Genomic DNA, 12,260 nt, shown 5'->3' with positions numbered 1-12,260 from the left:
CTACATCTGAATGAATAATTGAGACATGCTGCATCTAAATCATAAACACAGACCCACCTGTAGTCCAAGAAGGCACAGTAGAGGAAGACTTTATTGCTCTGATTTAGTATTTGCTCTTGATGTTCTTTAGTCTGAAAAAGAAAATGGAGATCTTTAATTGCGAGAGAAAAGTATGTGATAGCGGAAAACATTTGAACATTTGACTGTAGTGGCTCACTTAATTACAAGCTTTGTTGTCCCAAAACTCAGAGCAACCTTGTTCGGAAACTGTGCTTTGATCATGAAGATGTGGAATATTTTAAACACAAATTAGCAGCATTCTTTCCGTAATGCTCTTTCGCTTTCTTTCCATCCATATGCTCAGCAGAAGCATCAGAGCTTAATATATTAGATATTTTAAGACTGTGAAAACTGTACAATTCGTAACTAAACAGCAGTAAATCGCTTTATTAATTTTTGTTCCAATGCAAAATAAAAATACTTGTTATTTGCTTGCTGTTGGTGCTTAAAGGCCAATGAAAGAAGACATCAACTAAAGAGGCGTGAGATCATACTAAAGGACAGACAAGACGCAGATCGACACTCAGCAAAGGTGATTATTACACTGAGCGAAAATCCCTGCTGTCTTCAAGAATCTTATTTGATTATAACTCACTTTTTCCGTGTCATTCCTTAATATGAGATTTGGAGTCCCCGGAGACAGTGAGCTAATGGCTACAGTGCAAGAATGCAGTAATTGGGGCTTGGCCCTGGTTTTAGGTCAAACCACTACCCTCCTCAATCTGTCATCCGAAGAAAACAACACTTTCATTGGCTGGTTGGGTGTACACTGAGAGCCTGCACACCTCTTCTCATTCCCCAAGCCTTGACTCTAGGACTGAATAAGTATATGATTAGATGGACTGTGTCTGCACTATTTCCTTCTGGAAAAAGTGAGAGTGTGAGTGAAACTGACAGTCAGGCTGTCTGTTTCCTGGCCCATAGGCTCAGTGATTCATATTACAAAGCATAGCACAATACATTGACTTGATTGCGTAACCAAATCGTTGCTCTCATTCTGTCTGTTTTGCACATGCAGCTCTTTAGTCATCATATATTGTGAATCTCGAGATGAATGCAATGGATAGATGTTCATGTGGCCCATTAGAGAAGGCAGCACAATAGCTCCAAGAACCATGCACCCCGTCATCACAAGTCGGCCGCCAGCTTTGAGGAGCTGTATGCAACCCCGTGGGTGAATTTACTGCTCCCCCGTGGACTTTAATAACTCACATTTCTTGTTGGGTGTAAATGAAAGCAGATGGAAGACAGACAAACTGTAACTGGCATACTGTAAGCCTGGCTTTACAGGGACATATTTGCTCTCTACAGTCGCTGAACCTTTAATATTCCTGTAATGAAGGAAGACTAATTACCCTCATTAAGCCTAAAATGTAAACCCTAGCTCATGAGAAACAATCCATCATTATCAAACCATGATATGTACCAGACACAAGTTAAAATATACATTGACTAATAGACATCCCACATATTAGGAGTGCTGTTTGGCCATGCTTCCTCTCTAGCAACTGTCTGTTTGTGGTACATCCAGCATGTGTTATCTAAGGAGAGGTGCAGGAACCTGAAAGTCACTGGTGAGTGTTAAAATGCACACGGAGATCTGGCCAAGTTTTGCGCACACGCCGTTGGGGCCTTCACCACCAGCCAAGGCTGGAGCTGGCGCTCAAAATCTTTATTAATAACAGAAGGCCAGCAAACACCGCCTTGGAAATCACTGTGAGCCTCATATGGAGAAAAGATGTAGAGAAGGAGAGATGAAGAAGAGGGTGAAAGCTAGTGACAGGAGAGTGATACAGAGTGACAGGCTGATGAAGAGAGAGAGAGAGGTTGATCAATCAAAGATAATCAAGGTGTTTCTGGTGCTTTATGTTACTAACAACAGCTCCACCTACAGTGATTACTTTAACATAGATAAAGTTTACTTTCTTAGTAAGAAAGAAGGAATCTGCTTCACACATTTTGTATTCATGTTTTCTGCAATCTTTGTTTTGTTTTTTTCTGTGAATTGTTGGGTCATTTTACGTGTTTGGGATTCAATTATTTCAATGTTTCAAGGGTAGAACTGTCTCCTTGGTGGAACTGTTAAACCTCATAAAGGTGACAACAGGACCCAACCAGACTACTACTACTAGAACTAAAGGTTTAATGTTCAGGTGTATATATTGTATTTTTAATTTTATAATTTCTATAAATGTAAAATCTTAATCTAAAAAACTAAGCAACTATAGCCTTAAAATAAATGTTGCAAAGTTAAAAGTACAATGTTTCCCTTTGAGAAAGTAGTAATATTTCCACCACTTGCAGCTATAATACATTGAGTGAGTCTTGGGCGTTATTAACTAGCATTTCAGTTGAGACAGTTGCAGGGTATAAAAGCACTGTAAATCATGATGATGATCATGATTTGCAGAGAACAAACACTTAGCTGCCATGCCATCATCATGACATACCTGAAATATGATAGTGTTTAACATAATAGATATTTAATGGTGTATTCTGATGGATGCCAGCTGATGTGTATATTCCCCTAACCCAAAGCCCACCTAATGCTTTTGCTGTTTAATGACTTGTGTTCAGCCTGTTGGGTAAGATGATGAGGGATGAAAATAAACACTCTCATGCATCACAAAAGCATATAAGTAGTAGATGACACACAAAACCCAGCAATTTGTAGAAACGCAAGCTTCTCTGTCCTCTGTGATGTCTTTCAGACCTCCCATGACTGACAGAGCTGGAAGCCGGAGCCTTGCTGCGGTTACAGCTAGCTTCAGTAAACGCCGACAGCATATGTCTCTGCAAATCCCAAGACATCGGGCAACTCAGGGCCAATTTAAATCTTAGCTTTTGACAGCTGGTTCTCGAGCAAGGCACAAATAAAGAAAAGATGGAGAAATCTACACACCACTCGTCATCATTGTTTCAACAGTCAGTTCCAAACAGACAGGCTAGTGCTGGTAGAATTACAACCCAAAGACTTAGAAGTACACAAACACACACTTCTGTCTGAAGTAATTAATTATTTATTGAAGTAAAACTCTCAAACTGATTAACTTGCAACTTTGTATCCATCACCAGCATTTCAGTTTTTCTAACTTGCATCATTTAAAATAATTTATAAATGACTTCTAATTGAAAGAACATGACATTTTGATCAGGTCATTTGCTGGCTTTTTCCAGAGCTTGATATCATGAGATATCTAGAGAAAGGGAAAGTGAGTGGACCTTGAAAAATCTCACTAATAAAAAAATCCTGCAAACACCCACTCATTCCATCCAACACTGGTACAACAATAAGCAGCAAAAAAAGTGGCAAATAAGTCTAAATACAGCAAAAACATTACACCACAGTGTGAGTGAAGAAGTAAGCAATCTTCTCCTTTTCCCTCAAAAGTTCCAAATATTTAAGAGCAGAGCGAGCCAGGGTGTAATTTGGACTTCACTTTCTGCATTTGGTATAGATATCAATCTGTAACAGTGCAGCTGCCAGCAGTGCCCACAACAGCATTGAAACTCATCAGTCACACTTTACACCATGACAAAACATTATTTAAAGCTCCCATCATCTTGTTATCTTTGTGGAAGTGTACAGTAGGTGAAAGTGTTTGTTGAAACATGAGTCAACAGCCAGGTTTTGACAATGACTCAATTGTTCTGCATAACAGCAGAGAGGCCATACATGCATTTCTCAAAAGCTACATTGACTGCTCTTAAATTTGGTAAGGGAAGGAAACACTTCATTGCAATATGTCTGGGAAAGGCACACCAAGGTATGGTGTAACATTACTCAGTCCAGCAGGCTCAAAAAGACCAACCACAGCTGTAAACTTGACCTAGCGTTTGGGAAAAACCTGCCCACTGAACCACCTTAAAGTCAATATATTAAAGCATCACACTGACATGACCTGTGGCACTGATGGAGTACAGATCTCAGTGTTGTTATAACAGGGCTTTACAGTCAGAGGTCAGACTTTAGTTGCTCCACATACAGCATGTGGATTATAAGTCTGAATCCATGCAGCAAAACACAACTGGCCTTGAGTGAGATCATGCTGTCAGGGGACATGTAATAAGACATGCAGCTGTGGTCTCAGCTCACTCTCTGAGGTAGACACTGAAAACAACGAGACGTGTTGATAGGTATGCAGGGTGTGAGGAAAACTGGAGACAATTAAAGAACACCACAAATTAGTTGTTTTTGAAAAGGTGAGCAGTGGACAAAAATACTGTACTGTGGCTATTCGGTTCAAAACCCAAACACGACAAGTGTTTCTCTCCTTTTAGAACTAAACTCAGATGACAACGGGAGAGGTTCTCCATGCATGAATTCATGTGTTGAATTCCCAAAGGCTTTCATATGAGGCCACTGGAACTCTCTGGTTCTCTGGCCTGTTTCCTGAGGGCTGCATTTTGAGCCTTTGCAGGGAAGTTCCAATGTGACAAATATATGGGATCAAATGTGCGTAAATGCAGTTTTTAGGAGAGCACCCTGTGAAAAAACTTGGCATGAGATGTTCAAGATTGTGAATGTCAAACAAAAATTTTGGTCCAGATGTGAGAAACTCAAAGCTCCCAAACGATGTGTAACAAATTTTGCACTTTAAATCTACATTTGAAAAGAAATGTTTGCTGATTTAAATCAGTATTCAGATGTTCACAATTAAGAAGACTTTTTAAGACCTTTGTAATACCACATAGAATGCAAATTAATAACAGTTTCACAATCATACTGGCCAATGAAAGTATGATAGAGAAACAGTAAGGACGATTGCCTATAATCATTATTAGGCATATAAAAACACAATCACAATTTCCCACAGCCTAACGTGACATCTTCAAATTGCTTGTTTTGTTCGACCAACAGGCCAAAACACAACCATCTTCAATTTACTATCAGATAGGATAAAGAAAAGCAAAACATTCTCACATTTAAGAAGCTGAAACCAGAAGCCTAAATTTTTGCCACGTCAGCTTGAAAAATGAAAACTTAAATGATTAATTGATAGTTGCAGATAAATTTTCTGTTGATCGACTAAATGAATAATCATTCCAGCCCTAATTATCATATCACATTTTTTTGTATTTTCTAGCACTATATAACAATAATTTGACATTAGAGATTTAGAAGACTTTTTACCCTAATCTACGGTCACAGAAAGACTCATAGACAGAATCGGCACCAGGATATTTTCTACTTTTCTCTGTGCTTAATCTGTGCTCTGTTCAGCTCATAGCGAGAGGTGGTGGTCGTGAGGTTGGAGTTGTGATAGAAAGGGGGTGCTAAATGGGCGGAGCCGTAAAGAGAGACTCTAAATCTTTTTGGCAAGAGAGGAATAGCAATAGCCAGGTCTCCATCTGCGACTGATCAGTATGTTGGCTCGCACAGCTTGTGTTTGTATGTGTTTTGGTGTATGGATGGGTGTGGGTGCTTGGGAAAGAGAGAGAGAGAGAGACGGAGGAGAGAATTTGCCCACAAGGTTTTAGCTGGGCGTGTGCTGGGAGTTATAAAAAGACTGGCAATAAAGAGTGGTTATTATTGTGGCAGGAAGGACTGATACCAGCATTGGCATACGTGATTAAACGACTACAGAGAGTATGGGTATCAGAAGGAGTTAAATAACCTTTGCGTGTTTATTTTCAAAGTTGCTGAACAATTCATCCATTATTTTCCCACACGTATAGGAAGCTCCAACAAGTCTAGACATCTTTGTAAACATAGTTTACGCACACTTTCCCTTCCTGCCCAAGGCCTCTTCAGTCACTACCCACCATGTACTTTAAATTATGGAAGGGAACTGATGGATACAATTTAATAGAAACCAATAGCATAAGAAATAGTCTGGCACATAACCCCCCTCCTTTGTCAATATTGAATTGATAGAAAGGTGTTAATTAGTGAGCTGTACTGAGTCAGACTAGCGGTTTCCCCCTGTTCCCAGTCTTTAAACCAAGCTAAGCGAACTGGCAGCTAGCTGTAGCCTTATGTTTCATTTCCTTATATTACATGTTGGTCTTTTCATGTAACTCTCTGAAAGCAAATACTACAACTATTTCTTTAAGTTACTGATTTGTACTTGTACATTACATCACAAATTAAATGAAAAAGATGTAAATTGAGGGACACTTCAGCTTCACCCTCCTTACGGAGCCGCCAAACTAACACTCAAATTCAGGCCCCTTGTCAAAATCTGTTTTCTAAATCCTCTCAGTTTTTACCTTATAAATCGCCTTTGTTCAGGAAATCAATCTTTCCATTCATTCAATTCATACCAACAGTGTGATGCTTTGATGGAAGAAGAGGACAGGGAGGAGGTGTCGGCCTTTTTATGTATGCATTAATGTTTAACTACAGACCCCAGTGCCTCCCACCTTCTCTTTTTTTCCCTTCTTCTCTCTTGAGGCTCTCTCAAACTGAACCTGAGTCCGACAGCTGTGATAAATCCCTGATGGAGCCAGGGTCCTATCAAAAAGGCAGCGGAATGGCGTGAGAAAGCATGTGGGCCTCCAGCAGCCTTGATAACACCTCGTCTGGGTATCAAACCCGCTCCATGCCATGTAACGTGCGATGGCGGCACCTCGGCTCTGACTGAGTCAGCTGGGAATGGCATGACCTCACTGGGCTGTTTCAGTGTACTCAGACAGCATCAATCAAGACTGCAAGGTCACTCAGACAACGACTACATGGCTTTGACCTTCAGTGAGCGGTACCTGCCATTACACAAGGTTCTGTACAAGTCGGTGAGTCCATCAATCCACAGTACTGTACGTTTTATCATGGCAGGTGTCAGATAGGGAAAATGGATGACGTTTGGGTCTGAGCCATGACAGTAGGTGACTGTTTGTACAGTACAAGGGATGGCACACAGGACTTGTTGTAACCATGACAGCAATGAAAAGACAGATGACACATTTCTTCTTTAGACACACTCAGTCCCCCCGCTAGGTTTTAATGAAGTCACTGGGTGCTTGTCTACTTTCTTAGGATAAACAGAGAGGTCAGGTGCAAATCACTTACTCTAGGCCACTGAACCGGTGCCATGTGAGGACATCTTTGAGGTTTAACTTGTGCAGACAGTAAAGAGCAACATAAACAATGATGGGAAAGGTCTGCCTCATACTGTGTGAGCTGCCCTCCCTGCCTCCATGCTAGGGAGGTGATAAGTATCCACCAGCTGCCAAAGGCATTAAAAATATTCCAAAAATAGTCACTTTTCGACTAAATCCAACTACAGGTCTGTGCAGCAAACCCGTTATAGCAAGACAACCCTTTTTCTGGAAGCAATCACAGCCAAAAGCGCCATGTTCCAAATTACGATGCAGCTCCTAAATATAAATCATCGTCAAAAGCTATGCAGCCTAAGTTAAGATGAAAAGAGCTGGCATGGTGCGTTCAAATCATTATGCTTTAGTAATAAGTATAACAGCTTATTTGTAATGGGGTAGAGGGGAAAGAATGTAAGAAACCTGATTTATCCTTACACCAGAGGTAAAGGCAATCAAACTAAAATAGAAACACCTTTACTCAACAGACAGCAGAGCTGCTGAGCATCTCCAGCAGTCCCATAACAAAGGGGATTATAAGCTCTCTCCCATGGTGTCAGCTAAAACAAACACAGTAATCACTGTCACAGGAACAAAGCCAGATGATTGCAACATAAACATTTATTTCACCAGGAAAAATGAAAGCAAACAAAGCTATTTTGCCATGGTTTCATGAAGCTGCATGGGTTTCATTTGTACTTTTATGAGTGAGGAGAAAAAATAGAAGTATAATCACTTCATTAGAAAGTGAATAATTGTTGTAGGATTATGACTAAATTAAACAGAACTACATTGCTAGGGTTTTGGCCAACTGGTTTTGTTAACCGCCTTACTATTGTATGATAGTCTAATAGGCTATTAACACAACCCATTTAGATGAAAAGAATGCCTTCAAAAACCTGTCAATGTGCAAAAAATAAAAAATAGATGGCTGTGAAGTACACTTTACAGGGAAACAAGCTAATACGATACACATTTTTAAGTTAATTTTCATTATGAGTTTCAACTGCATTTCCCATGGAAAACTGGCACAACCCCTGCCATAAAGCAGCAAAGAAAAAATAGCGGTTCATAAAAGAAAGTCATTGTTCCTCTCAAAACGCCCTTAGCCTGCAGTTCAAATGTCCATAATCAGTTTGCTTTCTGGAAGCCACATGCTCCACGAGGAAAAATTTAGGCAGGCTAATGAAAACCAAAATAGGCTTCGCTCTATGCGCTGGTGAGTGACCAGCTGCACAAGCCTCGGTCAGTGATAGACCCTCATCTTCTCACATAAGAGAAACGCCAAAAATAGAGCTGATAGATTTCATATGGGGGAGATCCTGCTACTGGAGCCACAGGCAAACCATTGCCCTCTTTCCTCTGATAAGGTGGGTGCCCCACACCCAACAACAGTGCCCGGCAACTGGAAAAGCACTTTATTTTCCCAGTATGACTGACTCACAGAGAAAGTAAATGGAAGATAAGGGTATGAGTCAAATAGGGAAGAAACCGGGACATTGTGTTTGTTGATTCTTACCAGGACATGGGTTAGGACAATCTTGATGAGTGGCGCTCCAGAGAGGTTGATGGACAGGGCAGGCGAAGGCTCCACTTTGAGAGAGATTAAACAGCTTGCTACCTGGATTTTGTGATCTTTGAAATTAGCTGCTTCATTAATCCTAAAAGAGACGAAAGAGAGGAAAGAGACACAAAAAATGTAAGAAAAGAAGAATGGAAGAAGGAAGAAATAGAGGCAGAAATATGAATCACAGATACAACTACAAAAGAAAGAGACATAGAAAAAAGAGGTCAAGAAAAACATAAACAAATACAGTCAGATAAATCAATAAAAAACGCCGTAATCTGGCGCTCACATCAACACATAGGTGTTACACACGGGCCCAGAGCAGTAGCATTTAAGTGGGATTTGATCACCTGTCTATATAATTACTCACACTGACAACCAGCAACATTGCATCAATAGTTTTTCAAGGTAATCTGATATGTGACATTGGGATCGTACAAGCATCACCTCTCTAATATGATGCAGAAAGGACATTCTCACCCACAGAGAAGCAGGGCAGTGGGAGAGTCATATTTACAACAATAAGTCACAAACATCTCATGTCACATATTTAACATTTTGTACTTCAATCTATCAGGAAAAACAGGATGTTTAATTGCTGTTATGTCATGTTTGGTAAAAAAAAAAAAAACTTCGGAGAATGAGTGGAACAAGCTGGTCCAGTGATGAGACAATAATGGCGAGCGAATGGATATGAATAGCTAATAGCAGGGTGTATCAGTGGAGGTTGAGTGGTGAGATGAGAGATAGGAGAGAGGACTGATAATGCCCTGGCCCCAGGCATCAGCCGTTCTGTGTTTCAGGAAGCAGAGGACCTGATTTCCCACACATGAAGTACATGAAGAGAGAAGTCAGATTTTTTATTTTTTTATTTTTTTATGCTTTGAACTCACATTTGAAACGATTTTATCTGTAATACATTTTCCTGGATAAATCCCATGCGAAAACCAAAGTGGTATGATTGGTTTGGACTTGGATTGAAAAAAAGTACAGTGTATCTGACTTTTCACATTGGGTGTTGTCCCGTCCTCTTACCTGGTCTTGACAGGGCTGATCTCTTTGTAGTAGCTGTGCATGTTGTGGTAGAAGAGGCCAACGATGGTGGTTTGAGCTAAGGGGAAAAAAAGAACAGTACAGTAGTGGAACGTGAACGGCATGGGCAGTTGGGGCTGGGAATGTAATGCAGTGCTGCTAAAATGCTCACACTGAAGGGAAGTTAATTAACGCTGCCCTGCGGCCTCACGCTGGCACCAGCAGGCTAATAGGATGGCCGTATACTCGCACAAGGGTGAAAGGGAGAGGCCTGCAAACCACATGGATGTTGGGAAATTTTATGAAACATTGACATGACTTCACCAGGAGAGCAGGAGGTCTGGTCCCCCTCCCCTAATCTGACCTATCATCTGGCACTGTCTCACTTCAATACTTCAAGATAAACAATGAAATTGGAGGAAACCCTTAATAGTCCTGTTCCTCCTTTCAAAGGCCCTCTACACGGGCTCCCACTGACTGTGACAACAAACACTCACTGATGTCAAACAAATGTGCGTTGTATGTGCTGCTGGAGAGTTTTTAACCACCCAAAAATATTATTTTGACAGAATGCCCCCCAGCAAGTCCCACAAGAGATCTCAAGGTGGCCAGTTTGCTTGTACAACTCTCCAAAGGAAGAGAGAGAATACGCACAAATTATATAATAAAATATCTAAACACACCAATGTGTTGCATGCACTTGATTAGCTTGATTAGCATATAAAAACCTCCCCTTGGAGCATGTCCTACAGCCAGGTATTCAGTGCTGTGAGTTCATTTGTATATCATATATTCCATTTCTGATGGCAGTCCTTGATGAGTTATTAAAATGGTTTAGTCCATTGATTGTATGTCAACACAGTGCATGCAGTGGCCAGGTGGAGCCAAGGGAATCTGACCTGAACACAAAGTCAAACAAACAGGGTTTTAATGCCCACCGTAATTACTGCTCTCCCTCACTCCACTATGTGAGTCCATTCTTTTTAATGACAGAGGAAAGTGGAGAAAAAGTGCTCTCTCTCTCGTTCTTTCTGTTTTGAATAAAAGGGTAACTGCCAACATTAAAGTCATAGCTGGATTTCTACAGTGCACCATTAAGTCACACAAAAGCTCTCATGGCACTACTGTCCTACACTGTATGCTATGTTAGCGGTCTTAAATCTTAGCATAATAAATTACTGGCCAATAACAAAAGCCTCCCAGCTGGATAATTTTCTCTTGGCAGAATCTGAGCACAATTACTGTGCAGTATTCACACTTTTTATACAGAGAATCCTCAAGCTACAGGTCTACTTCGTGCATCACTCAAGTCTTGCCACTGAACGTCTGTGCTTTGTAATGTGTGCACTTACACTGCATGGTGAAAGCTTCTCCAGGCACAGAGATGTAGTTCTTCCCCTGTGTGGGGAAGCGGTAATGCGGCAAGTTGTAGTTCTGAGGGAATTTCATCAGAGAGTAATCTGTGGGGGTCAGAGGTTAGAAAAAGAACTGTTGAGAAAAACAGACCTGAGAAGCAAGCAACAAGACACATCTGCTTTAGCAGGGTGGATAAAAGATGTGAAGCGGCCCTTGGCTAAAGCTAGGAAAGCGTAGTGAGCAAACAAAATATTATGCAAAAAAAGACCCACACCCGTGAGAGTGGAGAGGGTTAACCTCTGCTTATCTGACCTACGTTTGCCCTCTGAATAAGAAAACTAATGATGTCAGCTTGAAGCTCCATGCCCTTCTGCAGTAACAGCGTCCACACAAACTACAAACAGTGAGTCACCTTATGGAGAGCTGACAGGATACTGACCTGCAACAAAAGATGTTCCTCCAAGGGAGATGAGAGAGTTTGGGCTGGGCTCCAGGTTAGTCACCATATGTTCCATCACTCTGTCCGTCGTCTCGATCAGACCGCTGACCACAGGGGTGGGTTGCTGCTCAACAATGACCCAACAGAAAGATGTTCACAATCAATCTACAGTTGCTGCTTTCAATGTCCAGCGTTGCATCATGCTAAACGATTAATTGGTGTCACATCTTTATAATGTATAATCTATAATGCTAATCTATGTAACAGTAACACAAGTGGAATACAGTCATAAAGTCAGGGAACGGATGTAGTAATGTCCGTTACACAGAAATAATTACCTAAAGTTAGCTTACATTAGCCAGTTGTACCAGACAAAGTATTGAATTGAGCAATTGTGTGTTTTGTTTCATATGAATTCATCTTTCCATTTGTGAAAGAATGTATTATCTGTTCTCGCAAAAGTTACGTTGTATTAGTTACAAATATAATGCATGTGTTACACTGCACAAACATTTGCAATACAATGGTAATAAAAACAATACAGTGTTAGATTAAAAGCCATACAAAACCTTTATAAAGACTGAAAGCATGAATCTAATCAGGAAAGTTAATCACAATGGGCTTTGCTGTACACTGTATCTACTGTCCCAGTTTTGCGTCCTTGTATGTGAACATCTGTTTCAGCTTGCTCCTACAAAAACAAGCATACTTGTTCTGAGCACTCAATGTACTGAAACCACACACTTGTTCAGAATGTCTTTCTTCTGG

At 40.7% G+C, this 12,260-nt stretch overlaps 1 protein-coding gene across 3 annotated transcripts in view; it reads right to left on the bottom strand.

The window, feature by feature from the left end:
• adgrd1 (adhesion G protein-coupled receptor D1) overlaps positions 1-12,260 on the bottom strand; it is a 28,422-nt gene that overhangs the window by 8,984 nt on the left and 7,178 nt on the right. For all 3 annotated transcript variants that reach the window (XM_046035150.1, XM_046035151.1, XM_046035149.1), the window contains 5 exons: positions 11,493-11,616; positions 11,050-11,157; positions 9,701-9,776; positions 8,618-8,759; positions 58-131 (listed from right to left, as the gene is read on the bottom strand). In XM_046035150.1, the coding sequence (XP_045891106.1) occupies positions 58-131; positions 8,618-8,759; positions 9,701-9,776; positions 11,050-11,157; positions 11,493-11,616 (524 nt within the window). The remainder of the gene's footprint in view (positions 1-57; positions 132-8,617; positions 8,760-9,700; positions 9,777-11,049; positions 11,158-11,492; positions 11,617-12,260) is intronic.

Source organism: Micropterus dolomieu, linkage group LG21 (assembly GCF_021292245.1).
Source record: "Micropterus dolomieu isolate WLL.071019.BEF.003 ecotype Adirondacks linkage group LG21, ASM2129224v1, whole genome shotgun sequence".
Taxonomy (NCBI): domain Eukaryota; kingdom Metazoa; phylum Chordata; class Actinopteri; order Centrarchiformes; family Centrarchidae; genus Micropterus; species Micropterus dolomieu.
The sequence above is the reverse complement of the archived record's forward strand: the minus strand, read 5'-3'. Positions and strand labels throughout refer to the sequence as shown.